This window comes from Solanum lycopersicum, chromosome 3, assembly GCF_036512215.1.
Source record: "Solanum lycopersicum chromosome 3, SLM_r2.1".
NCBI classification, from domain to species: Eukaryota; Viridiplantae; Streptophyta; class Magnoliopsida; order Solanales; family Solanaceae; genus Solanum; species Solanum lycopersicum.
The window spans coordinates 67271196-67288966 of record NC_090802.1 but is presented as its reverse complement, the minus strand read 5'-3'; the positions used below and the strand labels follow the sequence as shown (position 1 = coordinate 67288966).

At 35.2% G+C, this 17771-nt stretch overlaps 3 protein-coding genes across 6 annotated transcripts; all 3 read left to right on the top strand.

Moving 5' to 3' along the window:
* Positions 1 to 712: 712 nt before the first annotated feature.
* PMEU1 (pectin methylesterase) lies at positions 713 to 3870 on the top strand. Its single transcript, NM_001246928.2, has 3 exons — positions 713 to 1187; positions 1294 to 1974; positions 3014 to 3870. The coding sequence occupies exons 1-3, from the start codon at positions 809 to 811 to the stop codon at positions 3703 to 3705; spliced, it is 1752 nt and encodes a 583-aa protein (NP_001233857.2). The 5' UTR covers positions 713 to 808; the 3' UTR covers positions 3706 to 3870.
* Positions 3871 to 6237: 2367 nt separating this feature from the next.
* Positions 6238 to 9386, top strand: LOC101245743 (pectinesterase 3). The gene is made up of 2 exons (XM_004235478.5): positions 6238 to 7684; positions 8569 to 9386. The coding sequence occupies exons 1-2, from the start codon at positions 6661 to 6663 to the stop codon at positions 9246 to 9248; spliced, it is 1704 nt and encodes a 567-aa protein (XP_004235526.1). The 5' UTR covers positions 6238 to 6660; the 3' UTR covers positions 9249 to 9386.
* A 648-nt stretch (positions 9387 to 10034) lies between these two features.
* On the top strand, positions 10035 to 17769 carry LOC101246035 (alanine aminotransferase 2). Of its 4 annotated transcripts, XR_011220202.1 has the most exons (17): positions 10035 to 11255; positions 11811 to 11861; positions 12018 to 12068; positions 12230 to 12295; positions 12359 to 12420; positions 13549 to 13627; positions 13710 to 13814; positions 13916 to 14026; positions 14263 to 14400; positions 14575 to 14649; positions 14833 to 14953; positions 15125 to 15279; positions 15857 to 15931; positions 16212 to 16415; positions 16995 to 17122; positions 17217 to 17348; positions 17474 to 17769. XR_011220202.1 is itself a non-coding variant. In XM_010320149.3 (16 exons), the coding sequence occupies exons 1-15, from the start codon at positions 10938 to 10940 to the stop codon at positions 17109 to 17111; spliced, it is 1728 nt and encodes a 575-aa protein (XP_010318451.1). In that variant the 5' UTR covers positions 10035 to 10937; the 3' UTR covers positions 17112 to 17122; positions 17217 to 17393. The 4 variants fall into 4 exon arrangements, 2 of the variants coding, with proteins under 2 accessions (XP_010318451.1, XP_025886029.1); XR_011220201.1 differs by having other exon boundaries at positions 16995 to 17348; XM_010320149.3 differs by lacking the exon at positions 17474 to 17769 and having other exon boundaries at positions 17217 to 17393.
* Positions 17770 to 17771: the final 2 nt, after the last annotated feature.

The window sequence follows — 17771 nt, the reverse complement described above, 5'->3', positions numbered from 1 at the left end:
TCTGCTCCTCCAAGGTTCCAAAGTCCACCCTTACATATATCGATTTTATAGATAGATTAAATGGGAAATAATACCACAAAGAAGTAAACAATTGGATTCTTGGTAATTTAGCCTACACACTAAACTACTCCATAATTAGCAGTTCATTAAAACACTTAATTAGGCCAAAACAAGAAGCTAGTTAACGAACATCTGCCAGGAAGTGTCATGCTAAAAAAACAAATTAATTACTAGGAAAATAGACTAGGCATTAACATTAACATCTAGTTAAATTTATCTATTTTACGATGTCCAATATCCTGGCCGCCCAGGCTAAAGTTTTACTTCTTTTTGTTGCTTCACCCACTTGTTATTCTGTCAACAAAATTCAATATACAGCTAATCATGTCACCTTTCAAATATCAATGATCGGAGTGATAATAATTGATTAAAGTTTAGATAAAGGCACGACTCAGCACAACAAGAATTCTTTTCAAAAGTAATCAAACAAAGAAAAGTATCGATACCTTCCCCACCATTCACGTGGCATCTATTATTACATGCAAATTCACATTATGACCAAAACAATAAATCAAATTTATTCCTAGTAAATGCCATACTGTACTTTTTAAAAATTTCGAATATTATATTTCAAAAAATTAGCGTATATATAGTTTTTCGACAACTTGATAATATATATATAAAAACATAAAATTTAAAGTAAAAACAAAAATAGAACGTTGAAATTAGGACCAATGTCACGGATATAAAACCCCCACCAATCCGATCCAATTTCTCCACAACTCTCCCTTAAATTTCTTCATCCAAAATGACACGTGTTGAAGATTTTTTCAGCAAACAAATCGATTTTTGTAAAAGGAAGAAAAAAATCTACTTGGCCATTGTTGCCTCAGTCCTGCTGGTTGCTGCAGTAATCGGAGTAGTCGCCGGAGTAAAATCTCATTCGAAAAACTCCGACGATCATGCAGACATAATGGCCATTTCGTCTTCAGCCCATGCTATTGTAAAATCTGCGTGTAGCAACACTCTACACCCCGAACTGTGTTACTCTGCGATTGTCAATGTTTCTGATTTCTCAAAAAAAGTAACAAGCCAAAAAGATGTGATTGAATTGTCCTTGAATATCACTGTCAAAGCCGTTCGACGCAACTACTATGCAGTCAAGGAACTCATCAAAACTAGAAAAGGTACTTGACACGTTAAACTTAATACTCCATTGTAAAAATGTTAGAAGTTCTCTTCTTCTTTTATTTGAATTATAGTTGGTTTATCTCACTATATTATTTTTCATAGGTTTAACCCCACGAGAAAAGGTTGCGCTGCATGACTGCCTGGAGACGATGGACGAGACACTCGACGAGCTCCACACTGCTGTAGAAGATCTGGAGCTATATCCCAACAAAAAATCATTGAAAGAACACGCGGAAGACCTGAAAACTCTAATAAGTTCCGCAATTACAAACCAGGAAACTTGCCTCGACGGTTTCTCTCACGATGAGGCCGATAAAAAGGTACGCAAGGTTTTGTTGAAAGGCCAAAAGCACGTGGAAAAAATGTGCAGCAATGCTTTAGCTATGATCTGTAACATGACCGATACCGACATTGCAAATGAGATGAAATTATCGGCCCCCGCCAATAATAGGAAGTTAGTAGAGGATAACGGCGAGTGGCCGGAGTGGTTGTCCGCCGGCGACAGGAGGTTATTGCAGTCGTCGACGGTGACGCCAGATGTGGTTGTGGCGGCCGACGGAAGCGGAGATTACAAAACGGTGTCAGAGGCGGTAGCAAAAGCGCCAGAGAAGAGTAGCAAGAGGTATGTGATTAGGATAAAAGCTGGTGTTTACAGGGAAAACGTGGATGTGCCAAAGAAGAAGACGAATATTATGTTTATGGGAGATGGCAAAAGCAATACAATAATCACAGCAAGTAGGAATGTGCAAGATGGTAGCACTACCTTCCACTCTGCTACAGTTGGTAAGTTATTATTATTATCTTTATCAAACAATTGCCTTAATTAGCAGCTAACTACTTATACAAGGTAGAGTTAAATTTAATTTGGTAAGCGAGTGATATAATTTTGTATCACATGTTAAATGTATACTAATTTTTTACTTTAATACTTTATAGATAAGTCAGGAACAAGTAAAGTGAAGCAAATAAACACACTTCATTCGCGTGCTAGATAAGTGAAGCAAATAAACACACTTCACTCTAATGTTTGTCAAAGTGAGTAGCATTTAGGTTGATCTATTATCACTGTTAAATAAAAGAAGTTCACTAATTTACCTTTAAAAGGAGAAAGAATAATTAAATTAGACTTGACCAAAGAGTTCGAGTACTAAATTAGTTCAGTAATAGACTATTCTTGTTTGGTAGTAGTTGAGAAGAATTTAGGAGCTTTTGTTACTACAAATAGTCGTATAATTAAAAGTAAAGTTTATCTCATTATTGTACTACAAATAGAGAGAAATAATTTCACTTATAACCAAAAACAATGTACATACTCTTGTTTTTTTAATCCTGAGATTATTATCCCTTAACCAATCAACCAAACAGTTAATGTTATTGGTGAAGGCTGGCTTATACTCAATATGACTATATATAACGAATCCCACGTCTGTAAAGGTTGGATAAAAGGCATATCTTATGGACAGAAGGATATAGATTTGTCAGCCACTTTTTGCTAGTGGTGTATCTATCAGCTTGTGATATAGAATCTGCTTTCCAGCTGGGGTAGCGCTCCCTTTCCCTTGAATAATTCATAAATGACTTCTTTCTTGTATAAATATTTTTTACTACATATAATTTTCGTACCGAAGGTCCGTTTTCTTTGCAGCGGCCTATAATAATCGTGTCCTTTGATAAGGACAGCTCAGGGGTACATTCTTAGCTGACAATAATAGAGACACCCTCCACTTTAGTCGCTGAGATATTTATTCAAAAATTTAAAATGTAACATGACAATTATTAATGAGTTGTCCAAAATAGAAATGACATAACTAATTTGATGCAGCCGCGGTGGGGGAAAAGTTCTTGGCCCGGGATATAACCTTCCAAAACACAGCAGGAGCCTCGAAGCATCAAGCCGTGGCACTTCGCGTGGGCTCTGATTTGTCCGCATTTTATAGATGTGACATGTTGGCTTATCAGGACACCCTCTACGTCCACTCTAATCGTCAATTCTTTGTACAATGTTTAGTCGCTGGTACCGTTGATTTTATATTCGGGAATGGTGCTGCTGTTTTTCAAGACTGTGATATTCACGCCAGGCGTCCTGGTTCGGGCCAGAAGAACATGGTTACTGCTCAAGGAAGAACTGACCCTAACCAGAATACTGGTATTGTTATCCAGAAATGTAGAATTGGTGCAACGTCTGATTTGAGACCGGTGCAGAAGAGTTTCCCTACATATCTAGGAAGGCCGTGGAAAGAATATTCGAGGACAGTGATCATGCAATCGTCGATTACTGATGTGATCCAGCCTGCTGGATGGCATGAATGGAATGGGAATTTTGCATTGGATACTCTGTTTTATGGGGAGTATGCAAATACAGGGGCAGGAGCACCGACGTCAGGAAGAGTTAAATGGAAAGGGCACAAGGTAATTACAAGTTCAACTGAGGCCCAAGCTTATACTCCTGGCAGGTTCATTGCTGGAGGTAGTTGGTTGAGCTCCACAGGCTTCCCTTTTTCTCTTGGTCTTTAAAACTAAAAATAAACACGAGCGAGTTTCAATTATTTGGAGACCTAAGTGTGCAGGGCCTTGGCATTTAAATAACAAGATCCTTTCACGAATTTCCCTGTCTTGTCAACTTCTATTCGTGCTGAGGAATTTTAAGTAATGTACATGTTAATATTAACTATTGTGTGCAATATTTATCTCATGCGAAAACCAAAAGAATATAAAAAAAAAAAATAGAATTTCCAAAATTCTATATGCTTATACTTGGCCTATATCCGATGACTTGTGGCTGTCGGTTTATTCGTTATTCTTCCCTTAACCTCAAGTAATAATAAATAATATCTTAAGAGATTAGTATGTATTAATCATAAGATACAAGTAAAATAGGAGATTCATTTTATAATCCGTTGTCAACTAAAGTTAGTGATGAACTTTTATTGTTTAACATAGAAAATGTCCATCTATATTAAGTACTACTTCTTTGTTAGGTATAGTATACCAGGTCCAAAGTTGTTTATACCAATTACCATCCCGTTATGAGATTGAGATGAAAAAGAAATCACTCTTTTAACAATAGATAAGTTGAAATATTCTGACAAGCGGTGCCATTGGGCATCGGCTATCTATGTTGTGGGCTTGGGCCTGGAGCTGTTGCTCTTTGACTTTTCTTATTAGTAGGAACTCGGCAACATCTTCCACTGCAAACCCATATTGGGTTGAAATAATCAAGTCCGTATGTGAGAGAGGGTATCTTCACCCAATGGCCAATATAATTCTCCATCTTGGTTTAGTTAAATACACTAAACTATGTATACTTTGGAAGTCTCTAAACTAACTTACCAATCTTAACCATCAAGGTTGTTGGTTACCTGGATACTCATAAGATGTTTTTTGGTTTGACTCACGCTAATGAAAAACCCGCGTAAAAAATAACTTTTTTTTTTAAAAAAAAAAGTAAAATGCAACATGAATATTAATTAGTCTAGGCCTCACAAATTAAAATAGATACAAAACAGATAATGGAGAAAAAAATAAAAGAAAACTTAAAAGACGAGGGACATGAGTAGAGAAAGATTGTTACGAGGCGCAATTAGCGGAGCACGGAGGCAACAGGAATATAGTGTACTTTTGTCAAATGGGATCCACAGTTTTGAACGGTTTCCATGTGATGTGGATACACTCAAAATGATAATTAATTACTCTATTTATTCATCATTTGCGCCCGCGGCATGCGTACGCGGCCCTTTTCTAACATTTGGACTTGCGGCCCGCGTATTGCCATGATTCCAGGCTCCAGCTGCACATTACATCTACAATTTAATAGGGATATATATATATATATTTAACTTTTTAATTAATTGAAATTTGTGTTTCATTCCTTTATCTAGAAAGTATGTTAAATTTAAGCTATTATTAGACCTATATTATCATCAAAATATGAAGTAATTAACAATATAAGTTTATCACAACACTTGAGCAATTTTGTAAAGAAACAGTTAATTATTATTGTAAATTAGGATCAAAAAAGCTTTTAAACTACGTGAAATGAACAAAAATGTAATTTAGTTCAAAAATGTTCCTCATGACAATACTTTGTTTCAAACTGCTCTTACTGTTATTTAATGGGTCAAAAATGCTCATTTTCAAATAAATATACTTATTTTCTTTTAACACATTTTTTTTCTAATAGTGTTTTTTTTTTAAAAAAAGCTAAATGTTTATCCTACTTAAATTCAGAACAAAATAAAAGAAATATTTCTTATTTTATTATAATCATTTTCATCGTTATATGAATGAATATTAATACTAATGAATATGCTATGGTTTTATATATATGACTTATATTATCCACCGAAAGGGTATATGGAGTTATTTTATTTTAATTAATAAAATGAGATTAAGAAGAAAAAGAAATTTTTTTTTTCAAAAAAAAAGAATATGAGTTTTTGATAAATATTTTAATTAAGAAGAAGATGTGTTTAAAAAGAAACAAACCATTTATTCAGAAAAATGACATTTGGCCCATTTATAACTATAAGAGTATTTTTGCACTAAAGTATTGATATCAATAACATTTTTGAATTAAATTATAAATAACAAATATTTTTATTCTTTTTCACATAGTTTAAGAAGATTTTTTACTCTTTCTCTTCTATCAAAGGGATCAAAAAGTCCATATTTCTTTTACATTTAGTTAGATATCATAACGACCTAAATTGATTCAATTTTTGTATATCTTTGCTTTCAACAGGTCCAGCTAGTTTAAATACTATTCTGTGTATGGTTTCTGTTGGCTCTCCATCACGCTATTGATGAGAGGCGAATGAACTATGATATTTAACTTAGTCAAAGTCTTTTCATATCTGCCCCAAAATATAGAGAAACAGACAGGCCAGCTAATAACATTATTTTGTCTTTGCAAATTAAATGTATACCTGTCACACGATTGAGTGGTCAAATTACACACAAATTAAATAAATAAAAAGTAACTCGATATACTAAGCATTTCACAATATATATTGATCCAGTTATACCCTTAGATAAAATTGACTTATAATAATAATAATTAAATTTAAAATTATGAATTTGATATTTTAATGAAACATATCTATGGAAATCTTTAGGACGAAAAAAGGTTAAATAGTTACAACTTAAACTCTATACTTATTAATTGTTGTTGCTTATTGTGCTCACGATGGAACTCATAAGACAGACAATCATGTTATTTTAATAATATAAAATGATAAGTTGTGTGTTGCCACTAAATTATTCAGGAATCAAGAATGAGATCTTCAACGACATGGAAGCATCTTGGAAAAAGTGAAGGCCCCATTTTGTCACCTAAACTTTGTATAAAAATGGCATCCTTCAATTAGAATTCAGAATCAGACACAAAATACAAAAACTTTCCATATTCCAAAAAACTCAACAAGTTACTAAAAAAAATAATAGTAAAAAATTAGTTCATTTTCTACATCAATGGATACGATGAAATCTTTCAAAGGCTATGGCAAAGTGGACGAGTTGGAAGAAGAAGCTTTCAGGAAGAAAACCCGCAAGCGTCTAATCATCTTAATCGTCTCTGCCGTTCTTCTCCTTATTGCAGTTGTAGGCATAGTTGTTGGAACTGTTGTTCACAAAAACAACGATTCGAAACAACCCTCTTCTACTGCTCAATCTCTGCAAGTTCTCTGTAGCTTAACTGAGTACAAAGATTCGTGCTTATCAAGCTTATCATCCTCAAATGTCACTGATCCAGAAACGTTGTTCGTACTTTCTTTGAAAATCGCCATGGATGCGGTCAAAAAATTGTCTTCTGGACCACAGAATTGGGCGAAATTGACTAAAGAACCCAAAGTACAAAAGGCATTGGAAGTCTGCGAGACTGTATTCGACGATGCAATTGATAAACTTGACGACTCTGTTTCGTCAGTGCAAGTGAACGGAGGCGCAAAACTGCTTTCAGGACCTAAAATCGACGATCTCAGAACTTGGTTGAGCTCGACGCTTACAGATCAGGAGACTTGCTTGGATGCACTCGAAGAAATCAATGCCACATTCGTGAACGACGCTAAGCTGTTAATGAAAAATTCGACTGAATTTACCAGCAACAGTTTAGCTATTGTGGCTAACATTTTTGGGATTCTAGGTAAATTCAATATTCCGATTCACCGGAAATTGTTGAACATTGGAGAATTCCCGGAATGGGTGGCAGCAGGTGACCGGAGACTAATGCAGGAGGTTAATCCTACCCCGGACGTGACAGTGGCGAGTGATGGTTCAGGAAATGTTACGACTATTGGAGAAGCAGTGAAAATGGTGCCGAAAAAGAGCAAAACGAGATTCGTGATACATGTGAAGGAAGGTGAATATGTGGAGACAGTGAGAATGGATAAGTCGCTTTGGAATGTCATGATGTACGGCGATGGCAAAACTAAGACCATTATTTCCGGAAGCTTGAACTTCATCGATGGAACTCCCACTTTTGAGACGGCCACATTTGGTAAGTTTTCATTTACTCATTATTTACACAAAATACAAACGTACCGTTCATTTGTTAGTTATAAAAATTCAACATTACTGGGGTGATTATTGAATTTACATGGTTAAGTACTAAATTAGCCAACTGAAATTACTACGTTATATTATGATCTTTCTTCTAGTTCCAAAAACTACTAGTTGCTGATTGAAATTGTACTACAAGGTTACAAGAAAGGGTCAACCTTTTTTTGTTAAGAAAAATTCTAGTCTAAGATATTAGTTATAGATTATTTAAAAATCGTATTTTTTCAGAGGTAGGTTGGTCTAAGAAATTGACTTTGATATTTTCTTGAAATTTTGCCTTTCTTTTCTGGTCTATTTTTGCACATTTAAATGTTTATAACTACTTGTTGAGCCTCGATGAGTTAACAGATATTTTTGATGGTACACGCTTTTGAGTAGATGTTTGAATTGAGTTAGATATGAAATTTATTTATATCACATCTAGGCTCATCCAAATGAATTATTTAACTCGATAAAGTTCATGCCCAAAATATCTAAATCCTGAAATAAGCATCCCAATGCTTAGTGAACTCGTGGTTTGATGATATGGTGTGTTTGCATGTGGGCTTTGATGGCCTTATCTAACTGATTCAGTGTCATCAGAATGCACATGGTTTTTGTTTGTCACCATGTGATTTGATGTCTCAGTTTGCCACCCATGTGAACTCAGTTGACAACTGGTGCAGTGGTTGGCTGAATGACTATCATTAATTGTTCACTTATCAATGTGCCCCTCTTATCTTTTGGATTTAGCCTAATATTCCTTTTGCTGAAAATCTAATGTTACAATTTAACCTGGTTAATTATTACAACTGGTTAAATTTAATTTGGTTCATGTATCAGCTGTTGCTGGTAGAGGCTTCATTGCCAGAGACATAACATTCAGGAACACAGCTGGCGCGGCAAAGCACCAGGCAGTGGCCATGCGTTCGGGGTCCGATCAATCTGTATTTTATCGATGTTCGTTTGATGCCTTCCAGGACACCCTCTATGCTCACTCCAACCGTCAATTTTACCGAGAATGTGACATTACAGGTACAATCGATTTCATGTTTGGTAACGCTGCGGTTGTTTTCCAAAGTTGTAAAATCCAGCCGAGACAACCATTAGCCAATCAGTTTGTGACCATTACGGCCCAAGGCAAAAAAGATCCAAATCAGAACTCAGGCATGTCTATTCAAAAGTGTGATCTTTCACCATTGGATGATCTGAAAGCGCCAACATACTTGGGCAGGCCCTGGAAGGACTACTCTACAACAGTAATCATGCAGTCCACTATTGGTGCATTCTTGCATCCTCTTGGCTGGATTGAATGGGTCAAGGGTGTGGAGCCAGCCAACACCATTTTCTATGCTGAGTATGCCAACACCGGCCCAGGTGCATCTGTGACCCAAAGGGTCAAATGGGCCGGTTATAAGTCCAGCATTACCCCAGACCAGGCGGCCCAGTATACCGTACCGTCTCTCATACAAGGCGACACTTGGTTACCAGACACAGCTGTTGCCTTTGATTCTACCTTGTAAACATAAATTAACATTTTCTTTTTTCTTTGAAGAATCCACTTATTTGGCAATCTACTACTGTGTGTATTCTTTTTTCTGGCAGTGACATTCTTTTAACCTCATGTAAGAGTATGTTTTATAAAAGCTTTCTGAACAAAACTGACAAATATTGCTTGTAACTTAATTTTTAAATTATAAAAGACTTGTGAATAAAATGAGAAACGTTGAGCCAAGTCAACAATGGAAGGCTCTCTATGCTCTTTCTTGGCTATACAAATAAAGTTCGGTATTGATAGCTATTAAAACAAAACAAAAAAAACAGCTAACATAATATTCGATCAATTTCTCGATAGATATGCTTTTAATCTAATTCCACTGATTCTAGGAAACCTATGAATTTTCTCACTTAGCTTGATTTATAGTTTTCATGTGACCCCTTGTAAAAAATTTGAACCAATCGAAAGAAGGATAGTCATTTCGAAAAGTATTTTATACTCATTCTTTATCAACAATGGACCTTAAATTAGTACCTAATTGATTAGGAGGAAGACGACTTACAAGAATTAAAAAAAAATGGTTTAGTAGATGTAAAAGAAAAAACTTACAAGAATTTATTGAAAAACTATTTTTTTTGTTAGGACGGAAAAATACATGTATTATTTAGGGGAATGATTTTGGTAGAAAACATGATGCGGGAAATGAAATTAAGATCGTTCAATCATGTGAATAGTAAATATTCAATGCCCAACTAGAGATTGACTATAAATGTTTGCAAAAAAAAAAAAGTATGTTAACTTATCAAGAACATACCTATAGATAGAAAGTTGTGAATGATACAAATTCAGAATAGTCATTTAGCAGGTAACAGTGTGCTGTTTTGCTATTCATATGTACGAGTAGATGTAGTCATGGACGGAGCCACATGGCATTAAGGGGGTTCATTAGGCGAAAAATTATATTATTTAACATGATTAAGATAAGTTAATATGTATATATAGTAGATGTCGAGCCCATTTCGGCTATCTATTTTTACAGCTTATGAAATCCGTTATTGAAAATTCTGACTCCGCCTCTGAATATAATTTTGCTTTTATAATGTTTTTAACTATTAGTTATTTTTTGTACTTTGTATTATTTCGTTGTACTTCTATTATTTTCTCAACTGTAAAGAACTATATCTTCTTTTAAAATAAAATGAACTTTTGTTTACACTCTTGCTCTTCTGTGATTATATAATTTAATTTTTAATTACACAAATATTAAATCTAAGAACACAAATCTTATTGTTTTCTAATTATTTTTTTGATCTTTAATTACTTATTTACTTTTAAATTAATAAAATGAGATAATAAATTTACCATTTATCTCTATTAATTATGAAATAGATAAATTAAAACCTTAAGATTTTCAAAAAAAATAAAAAATTATTTTTTTCAAAATAATAATTAATTGTTGATTTATTAAAATAAATAAGTAATTAATTAATTTTTTTTTTTTAAAAAAAGACAATAATTAGACAACAGTACGAAACTTTAAAGAATTTGAAAGCCAATATAAATACCAGGGGCGGCGATTGGGTGGTCGCCATCGTCAGAATACCCATAGACTACTTCTCTATTAAAAATAAAATATCTTCGCCAATCAGAGTCAAGATAGGGTACTAATTCTCTGCTAAAAACGTGGGCGTCAAGTCAAAAGTGCGCTCGATTTATGCGAAAAGTGGTAAAAAAGTTGGTGAATCGTAAACGTTCACCGTTCTTCACTCTCCGCCCACTGTTCGCCAAATCCATAATGCGGAGATTCGTTGCTGATAAAGCCAAAACTCTCATCAATAGGAGCAGGACCACCTGTTCGTCTTCTTTTCCTCCTCCTATTATTACTTCTACTTCCGTGTTGCAGCGGCTCACCTCTTCTTCTTCTTCTTCATCTCAATCAACTGCTGTTCTTCGTTTTTTATCCACTTCTTCTGATTCAATGGCTTCCGATTATTCATCCACTCCGGTCACTCTTAACAACGTTAACCCAAAGGTTGATTTTTTGATTTTTTATTTTTCTGCTATTGCCCTTATTGACTTGAGCTTTTTTTAAAGGATTTTTCAAGTGTTGCGTGATTGGTTTTTTTACATATTTATTTAATTGGTCCTTGTCAGTTTTGGTTGCTCCGGTAAGAAAGTTCCTTAGAGAGGGGAAGTTCTCTATCCGCGCATGAGCAGGAATATAAAAAATAATGGAAAATGGAAAAGCGAAACATGTACCTGATGTATGTGTTTATATGTTTCTTTACACGTTAATCTCTTCCCAGAAGTGTAGGATTTTTCATCTATTTATTCTTTACTTACTTTAATTAGCCTGATACCAAGTAATGTATACAAATTATTATACCAACGAGTAGTGTATGAGACATCTATATAGTTCGTTTGTTTTAATTGGGGTGTTTAAGATTCGTGATGTTTGTTGTGCTAAGCATCGTCTGATTTGACCCTACATCATTGGCGTGAATGCTATAATTTTTCCCAGTTCTGGTGTACTTATGGCCTATACAGTCAAATGACTTGATGTTTTACTACTCATTTTTCGTATCAGGTTTTGAAATGTGAATATGCTGTCCGAGGAGAAATAGTCAACCTTGCTCAGGTAGTTTGGAAGTCGATTTTACTCTTTAGCTAGAGTTATCAATCTGAATTTCAGAATCTTGTTAGTTGCACTTGCACCATTTATTTTCTGGGAATGCTTAATCTTGGAATAAAAACAATATATTCATGGTGTACTATGCGATGCATTGTCATGCAGAAATTACAACAAGACCTCAAGGAGAATCCAGGCTCTCATCCCTTTGATGAGGTATTAACTCTTTTAGACTGGTTTTTTGTTTCCATTTAAGCTATAGTATTGCATATCTTAATGAATTTTGCTTCTTTCACTTTTACAATGCTTAATATAGGTGACCTGGAGCTTTATTGTTGTCTAGATCTTTTCTGTACTCATTCCTCTAATTCATGCAGATCTTATACTGCAATATTGGAAATCCTCAATCCCTGGCTCAGCAGCCTATTACTTTCTTTAGGGAGGTGAGGAACCTTTTTTTGATTCTCTGTTTCATAGATTGCATCTAAGGAGGCTTCTTTTGTTAGGTCCTTGCATTATGTGATCATCCACTTATTTTGGACAAAAGTGAAACTCAAGGTTTGTTCAGGTATGAGGTTTTGTCTATCAACCTTGGTGCACCTTGTAGCTCAATGAAACAATTCATATATACCTATATTTGAAGAAATGGAGTTGACATGGCTAATTTCTGTAGAAAAAATATTTCCCCTTGTATTTTTCAAACATGGTACAGTTAAGTCTCCTGCTACAGATGGAACCTTTAGTCCTTGCTATTGTGTAATAAATAATTTGCAGTAGGAGTAAGAATCAAATTTTAATGATTGTATTCCTTTTAATTCTTTTAATAAAAGCAAGTGATACTTATTATAATTTGTGCAAGTGAGCAGTATTTTACTATATGTGCTGGTGAAGTGAGCCATTCATGTAAGATGAAATGTTCGTCACTATTCCTTGGAGGAACCACAAGGGTAACATAATCTTTATAAAAAGAGACATATTGCAAAAGCTTTTCTTGCCCCTAAAGTTCTAAGCAAATATTTAGTTTGTAAAGAAGGCGTTGGTTCCACTGTTGGAGTTTGCTATTAAATGCTGCTTTCATTCTGCAAACAAATTGGAAGTTCCTCGTTCATTATCAATAGAAATATAGAGTTCCCTGGGCACATGTCCAAAATGCAAATTCCCAGGAGAAGCATGCAACTTGCGGTAATGGGCATACTGTGGGTGCTTGTTTATGATCCCAAATCCTTTGCTGTCCGATAACATGTTCTTGAGTTTTCTATTACATGTCCACTTGATATATCAAGTAATGTTCATGAGGACTGACAAAAGTAAAATGTATAGGATGTTGAAGGTTATGATGATTGAGAAGCTTTGAGTGGCATATTTTTGAGATAATTGATGATTCTGTTCTAGTTGCACCTAATTTGTATGGGTATTGTTTTTGCTTTATAGCTTCAAAATGTATACATATTCTTCAAAATGTTTGATGATTCTGGCTATAATCAAACTCCTACCTTTTTGTTATTCTTTGAAGTCTTCACTTTTGTTTTCAATTTTTTGTGTTTTAGATGATAGGTTTCTTTTTACATTTCCCCCCCTAAATACTATGGTATTGATTATGGCTTGCACCCAAATAGAAGCAAAAACCTGTGAACTCTGCTTTACATCACATACAACCAGTTATTTTGATGTCTTCCATTTTCTCTTTTCTTTGTAGTGCGGATTCAATAGAACGAGCTTTTCAGATCCTCGACCAAATTCCTGGTAGAGCAACAGGTGCATACAGCCACAGTCAGGTGACTATATCTTCTATCGTATTGCCCCAGATTTGCAGCCATTATAATCATATAACTTATTGTTATGCTTTGCAAAATCTAGGGTATCAAAGGATTACGTGATACAATTGCTTCTGGTATCGAAGCTCGTGATGGCTTCCCTGCCGATCCAAATGATATTTTCTTGACTGATGGTGCAAGCCCTGCGGTAAATTTGTTTGATTTCATGAAGTTATGTGTACAGCTTTGAAGAAGTAACTAAAAGAACAGTAAGATGTTTATAATGTTGGGTTTTCATCTTCTATTCAGGTTCACATGATGATGCAGTTGCTCATCGGGTCAGAGAATGACGGAATTCTCTGTCCCATCCCCCAATATCCTCTTTATTCTGCTTCGATTGCTCTCCATGGTGGCACTCTCGTAAGTGCATTTGCTTCAACTTATAGTTTTATAAGTGTTAGTTGTGTAGTTGTCTTTGAATGCAACTACCAGATCTTTATAGAAAAGATATATATTAATAAACTTGGTTGACCTGCTTACCTATGGAAGATATTATTTTAACCTATTATCTAATGAAAAATGACCTGATTGACTTGCTCTTCAGTTGAAGGTAATTAAACAGGAGCCTCAATGTATGCTTTTATCTGGTATTTTAGGTTCCTTATTATCTTGATGAGGAAACAGGATGGGGACTTGAGGTCTCAGAGCTTGAGAATCAGCTGAAAACTGCAAAATCTAAGGGTATTAACGTTAGGGCTTTGGCTGTGATCAATCCAGGCAACCCAACTGGGCAGGTAATGATTTTTAAGATTTTGCAATCTCATTGTACCTTTTTTTTAAAAAAAATAAGTAAATAGAGGATGTAATTTACATTATTTAATGAGAATCAACTGTGGTGGAAAATTCTCGTCTTCCCTTTCCCAATAATATCTCAGAATGACATGAATAGTTTTCTATCTATACCTTAGGTTCTCGCTGAGGCTAACCAACGAGAAATTGTGGAATTCTGCAAGAAAGAAGGCCTTGTTCTTCTGGCGGATGAAGTGAGTCTATTCCCCTCTAGATGCTTTTTTGCTTTGTTCTGATAAATTATTTTGCTTCCATGGCAATTTACCAGTGATTCTCCACTTTTTTGGGAGGGTTCACAATGTTTTCCATTCCTGAGATTGTGCAACTTTTAATATTCTAAATTATTAGTCCTCTGATATCTTGTGGAACACATGCAGGTGTATCAGGAAAATGTTTATGTGCCTGAGAAGCAGTTCCACTCATTTAAGAAAGTTGCCCGCTCTATGGGATTTGGAGAAAAGGACATCTCTTTAGTTTCTTTTCAGTCTGTGTCTAAAGGTAGATATTGCTGCCTCAATCCAGCCCTCTCTTGTTGGTTGTCTTTCTCTTTCATTTCTCTGTATGTCACAAAGTTATGAGGAGAAGGGGAGGGTTCAATTTTTACCAATGCATCAAATATTTTTGATTGTTTAATCCTTATCTGTTACTAATTTTCTTTATTGGCTTTAGGATTCTATGGAGAGTGTGGAAAGCGAGGAGGTTACATGGAGGTTACTGGATTTAGCCCTGAGATAAGAGAACAGATATACAAAGTGGCATCTGTCAATCTGTGTTCCAACATTTCTGGTCAGATTCTTGCGAGCCTTGTCATGAGCCCTCCGAAGGTTGGTAATTCTCTGTTTGTGTAACACATGGGCATTGCATTCTGAAAAGAGAGTGAAATTGATATCGAAACTGACCCCAACTAGCTTTGGGATGAAGTTCAGCTGTTAAGAGGAGTGGAGTGTCCACCTTCATCAATACAATATTTTGGAAGTGGTAGTTATAGAATCTATGCCCAGAACGAGTAGCTCAATGACTTTCTCGCTAATTTTGTCGGGTTTGCTACCGTTCAAATAGGAATATTAGTTTTAGGATAATTGCACGAGGGAATTAGATGTAGGATAGGAGTTTCTTTTTTATCACGTTGGTACGATTATAGCATGATCAAATTTTTCATACATAACTATCTTTTTCAGATCACTGTAAAACATATAAACCAGAGCAAAGGAGATAATATGAATTTTGAGATAATCTGAAGTGACGAAATGTTAAACAAATGAGATAACTGTAGGGAAAAAAGACACCTTCAAGTGGAAGTCGGACAGTTTTTTTCTATTAACTTAGAGGCTTGTTCGGAGGTTCCTTGTATCCGTGTTATAGATACTTAACTATCAGCACTTGCTCTACTGCTTTCTGCAGGTGGGTGATGAATCATACGAGTCTTTTGCTGCTGAGAAAGAAGGGATACTTTCATCCTTGGCAAGACGTGCAAAGGTCAGTAGAATCGGCATATCCAACTGGTGGTGACTAATTAATGAACTAGTTTTCTGGTGTAGTAGTGGATTATTTTTGGATCATGCTGAAAAGTAGGCTGGTTAAAGTAGGAAGCGAAAATGATGTCTGATATTTTCTTAAAATAGAGATGTCCTAATTAATTTCCTCTAGAGTTCCATTTTAACTTTGGCATCGAAATTTTGTGCTTACTTTTGGTGAATTTTATACGGTTTTTGTTTTTCTTCTGCGTCTGGCAAAATTTTGACTAATTTGTCAACAGACACTAGAAGATGCATTCAGTAATTTGGAGGGAGTAACATGCAATAAAGCAGAGGGTGCAATGTATCTATTTCCACGTATCAACTTACCTGACAAAGCAATAAAAGCAGCAGAAGAAGCTAAAATTGCACCAGATGCATTTTATGCTCGGCACCTCCTTAATGCTACCGGAATTGTTGTTGTCCCAGGCTCTGGATTTGGCCAGGTGATTGTTATATTTTTCACCACTTGCGTCATGATATTCCTAGTATGAATATGGTTGGTTACTATCATCACTACAACTCCAACGTGTCTAGTGTAATTCCATAATTGAGGTCTGGGGAGGATAGAGTGTATGCCAAGTCACAGACCCTACCCCCTTACTAGAGAAGTTGTTTCAGATAGACCATCGCTAATTTTTAAAAAATGCATAAGGCTTCACCGGGATTGATTACACATCAACATGCAACTGTAATAAGCATTTTCTAAACAGTTCTAGTATCTTTACCTTCAATAAAAAATGAACTGTGAAAAGAAATTGGGCAAACAGATTTGGAGGATTTTTCTCAATGGGAAAAACAACCACTGTTTCTGCAGTCAAGGTTTGTCTTATTCGAGAAACGTTCCTTTGTCAAGACACTGATTAGTTTGCATACCTGGGAGGACGCTGATTAGTTTGCATACCTGGTAGATGTTAAAATTTGTCTGTTTTAATTTGAAAACTAAAGGGGTATTTGTTACACTACTGTTTACTGAGAACTGCTCGTTTTGACTAAAACTGTTTTTATTTGTTACATCCTTGAAGCGTCCTGGAACGTGGCATTTTAGGTGCACAATATTACCGCAAGAAGAGAAGATACCAGCTATTGTATCTCGTCTTACAGAATTCCATAAGCTGTTCATGGATGAATTCCGCGGCTAAGGAGTCTGGGGGTACATTCTATTGGAGACTTGATCATAGAAAATTTTTAATAAGCCATCTTTGTATGTTTTATTTCCATTCTCACCAAAAACAATTATGTTTCAGTAGTGAAAGCTGATATAGGATTGTTTGGCACATACAAGTTGGCGATTGTTTATTCTTCTATTTTGGACTTGACTTGACATTGATCCTCTCTCCTAGATGATCAATGTGAAGATTGTTTTGTATACCAAACAGGTAAAGCTTTTGCAATCTTATTTTTAACGCAGGCAGTGTTTGTCACTTCCAACTGGTATCAAGTCCAGTTTTATATCACCACTGGGCAAGTTATAACCTCGTTTTTATTGACCCTTCATATCTAGTTTGTGGATTATGGTTGCATATGCAGCATGACTTTAGTCATAGGAGCACTGGAGCAGTGGGTTTAGAGAAGGCTGAGTTTCCCTTTTCTTCTTTTTGGTTCTGACAGCCGAGAAATTTTGAAGACTAATGGTGTATGGCGTGTAGTATTTTGAATATTTTTTTCCTTCCTTTGTTTTATACTTAAATGTAGAGTTGTTATTTGTTGAAGGGTTTGAAGTTGCCATGTGCAGCTAATTCATACAACACTTGCAGGTTAATATTTCCAATCCACGATATTTGAAATTAAAAATTTCAACA